Raw genomic sequence first — 3884 nt, forward strand, 5'->3', positions numbered from 1 at the left:
TTTTATGAATTTCCATACTTAGCAAATTTTGCACACTTTATTATGCTTTTTATTGCTTCCGTACGAACGCTGGGGGTATGCCCCTTTATTCGGCGTTCGCTTAGTCCATATTCTAGGCGGTTTGATTAACTTAGTAGTTTTTATACCTAGAAGGGTACCACGACTAATAAGTTAATCAAATCATAGTAATGATTACCCTTGGAATGGGTGAATCGCCGAATCAACACTAGGTATACGGCCGCTTGGCTTGCTTTGTAAGACTCGTCCGTTGAAACTATCGCTCGAACATACTCAGAAATTTTCAAGTAATATCTCAACTTGAAAATTTCTAAGTTTTGGCTGGGCTAGTATGCCTAGGTATGCCCTTGCCCCTTCTTTTGGGAATAAATGCCTTAGGCAAACTTTGGCTACCTGGTGCTTAATGGTTCGACCTGGTTGAGGTCGGACGCTTCTTTTGACCTTTCAGTCTCTGGCTGAATTAATTAACTTAAGGATGCCTTTGCTAAACAATTGCACGGCCGCTTGGTTAATTGCACCCTTTGCGGCTGAGCTGCTATGTCGCAAGTAACTTCGTTATCGTTTTTATTCAGTATCTTTGTTTAGTCTCTTTTGTGGCCAAGCGGCTATGTTGCAAGCAGCATCGGTATTATTTTCACTCGGCATTTCTACTACATAATAAATAGACACAAACAAAAATAAGATAACAATGCTTGACTTTTTCATTAATTTGTCAAAATTACATTGTTGGGGCCACACAGCTTTAATTACAATGCTCGGTCATCTAGACCTAGCTGTAAAAGAAAACTTTAAACATAGTATTTCTTCAAATTGTTCGTGTTCCAAGTACGAGGAATAGGACGGCCATCTAAGGCTTCAAGACGATAGGTGCCATCTCGGACTTCTTCTCTAATTCTGTAGGGGCCTTTCCAGTTTGGGGTTAACTTTCCATCCTCATTAGCGCGTCCTACCGCTTCCATTTTTCTTAAGACCAAATCTCCCATCTTCAGCGGCCGCTTAGACACTCGGCGATTAAAAGCTCTCGTCATTCTGAGACGGTAAATTTCATGTCTAAGCTCTGCGTTGCCCCTTGCCTCTGGAAGAAAATTTAGTGCGGTCTTCATAGCTTCCCAATTGGCGTTCTCATCATATAACATTACTCGTAGAGTAGGCTCGTACATTTCAATTGGGAGCACATCCTCAACACATAGACTAGGAAAAATGGGGTTTCTCTTGTTGAACTTTTTGTAGTTGTACGCATAAACCATAAAACATTGACCAGCTCATCTGCCCATAGGCCGCCTGCTTTTTCAAGCTTGCGCTTGATGCCATTAGAGATCAGCTTGTTATAGGCCTCAACTTGGCCGTTGGCTTGGGGACGACCGACCGAGGCAAAACAGTGAGTAATGCCTTGGTCACTTGACCATTCCTTGAGTTATCGCGTTTCAAATTGAGGTCCATTGTCGAACACCATAGACGGCGGTACTCCATAATGAGTAATAATATTTTTCCAAATGAATGCTTATACATCCGTCCACTTAATCCCTCGGACAGGCTCAGCTTTAACCCACTTTGTGAAGTAGTCCACAGCTACTAACACATAATGCCTTTGGCCAGACGCCGGAGTGTACGGCCCCAAGATGTCCATGCCCCATTTTGCAAAGGGGAGTGGACTACTTATGGCCAACATACTATTTGCCGGGCAGTGGATCAAGGTTGCAAATCTCTGGCACTTGTCACATTTTTACACCACTTGCATGGCGTCCGCGTTCATGCTTGGCAAGTAATACCCCAAGAGGGTAGCTTTCATAGCTAAGGCTAGTTCTTCAATATGCGACCCGCATTGACCTTGGTGGAGGTCGTCTAGCACATCATGCTCTCTCTCCAGGATGATACATTTCAAGTATGGTTTCATAAAAGCTTTCTTGAATAATTCCCCTCTCTTCATTTCGAACCAGGCTGCTCTTTTCTTCATCAGCCAGCTCTCTTTCGGATCGGCCGGAAGTATCCTATCCCTTAAGTAAGAGATGATTCCATCCATCCAAGTAGAGCTTCTGTCAATGATTTGTACGAGCTCGGCATCAATACTCCTCTTTTTCATAACTTCCCAAAACACTGATATGGGAGTATCACATAATGCCGAGGATGCTAACTTAGAGAGGGCATCCGCTTGATGATTTTCTGAACGGGGAACTTGTTGTAGCAAGAAATGTTCTAGACCGTCGGCCTCATCTTTCACCATCTGAAGATATTTCATCATGGCCTGCTCCCTAGCCTAGTTAGAGAGCGAGACTTGAACGCATAATATCTTCCTTTTTCACAAAAGTAAAAGCCAAATAAGCAACCTTGCATCATGCATAATCATAGCACACTTTAACCATTATGGATTGGCTCATTGATTAGGGGCTGCCAACACCAGGCTTCAATCCCGAAATCAATAACAATCATCCCACCCATATCGCTAACAAAATGTTGGGAGGGCTATGTCATGGGTCAACACGTTGAGTGATTGATTCGTGCATCGTCTCTTAAGAAATGGTACCCTTGGATACCCAAGCCTTGACCTTAGAATGGCATTGTATGCTTTGACGGTTCCTTTTATGTGCTTATGTGACTACATGAATATGTGCTTTGTGTCTAATCTAATTAATTTCAACTCGTTACATAGAGATATTAAAAAAAAAATCGCAAAATATGTGGTTCGAAAAAAAAAATAAAAAATAAAAACTACACTCCAGATTTCGGAAAAAAAAAAAAAGAACTGTCGCAGGTGGCACGCGTAACTGTCAAAGTTGCGCGCGCCGTCCAAGCGCAAGTCCAGAAGTTGCGCGCGACCCTTTCGCGCAACTCTGAGTCTTGTGCGCGCCCACTGTTCAACGTTAACTTTGACTCGTTACTAGCAATGTTATACGGAGAAAACGATATTACCGCTTCAAGGTTAATCGTTAAGTAGGTGCTAAAAATATCTCTTTGGCTAACAACGCTGTCTAACTTAGTTACTTTTACTTTTACTTTGATCATTTTTTTTTCTTTTTCAAAAAATCCAAAAAACATGTTTTTTATCGTTCTTTTTGCGTTTTCCCAAAAAATGAAATAAATAAAAAGTCTTTTATCGTTCTTTATAATAATAATAATAATAATAATAATAATAATAATAATAATAATAATAATAATAATAATAATAATAATAATAATAAAAACCGCATGTGACAGGTGGTACTCTTGAAGTTGGACTTCCACCTTAGTGCAAGACGGAAAATTGCGCGCGATACTGTTTTTGATTATGATGATTCATTACGTACTTTATAATCAAACTAATGACATTACTTCTCATAAGGTTCGTTATTAGAAGTTCGCATCTCTTGATAGGGCGTCATCAATATCCCCATTCTTAAATGTGCCTACTTTCATGGTCGTCATCTTTTAGTTGTAATTAATCAACCTTGACTTAAGAGCCTAATTTATTTACCTCTTCTATGGTTTAAAAAGAGAATCCCGAGAACGTTACTTGGGATGATTTCCTCACAACAAAAAAAAGAGAATAGAGCAAAAAAAAAAGTCAAGAAACCATTCTAAAAAAAGTATTATACAAAAAATTTATTCTCAACAAAAAAAAACAAAGAGAATAATGAATTATAAAACTGAGAAAATGATTTACTTATTTCATGGATTTTACGTTCGGAGGCAATCATTCATTTTAAACAAATAGTAATTATCTTTTAAAGGTGAACAATATGAGAATCATCATCAAAAAGGAGGGAAAAAAAAAAACTAAAGATCTCTATTGTAATCTAAAGGATCAACAAATACCATATTTCTAGTATATTGATCATTTTAAGGAGTGTACAAAGGTTGACTTATATTTCTAAAAATTTGATGAGCATGTC

General features: G+C 39.0%; 1 protein-coding gene across 1 annotated transcript; it reads right to left on the reverse strand.

Moving 5' to 3' along the window:
• Nucleotides 1–806: 806 nt before the first annotated feature.
• Nucleotides 807–1265, reverse strand: LOC145588776 (uncharacterized). The gene has a single exon (XM_081645382.1). The coding sequence runs from the start codon at nucleotides 1263–1265 to the stop codon at nucleotides 807–809; it is 459 nt and encodes a 152-aa protein (XP_081501508.1).
• Between the last annotated feature and the right edge of the window lie 2619 nt (nucleotides 1266–3884).

Source organism: Chenopodium album, chromosome 17 (assembly GCF_948465745.1).
Source record: "Chenopodium album chromosome 17, dcCheAlbu1.1, whole genome shotgun sequence".
NCBI lineage: Eukaryota > Viridiplantae > Streptophyta > Magnoliopsida > Caryophyllales > Amaranthaceae > Chenopodium > Chenopodium album.

What these genes read in the sequence shown, in the direction of transcription:
- LOC145588776 (XM_081645382.1), bottom strand. Translation starts at nt 1,265, where the DNA reads ATGGTTTATGCGTACAACTACAAAAAGTTCAACAAGAGAAACCCCATT.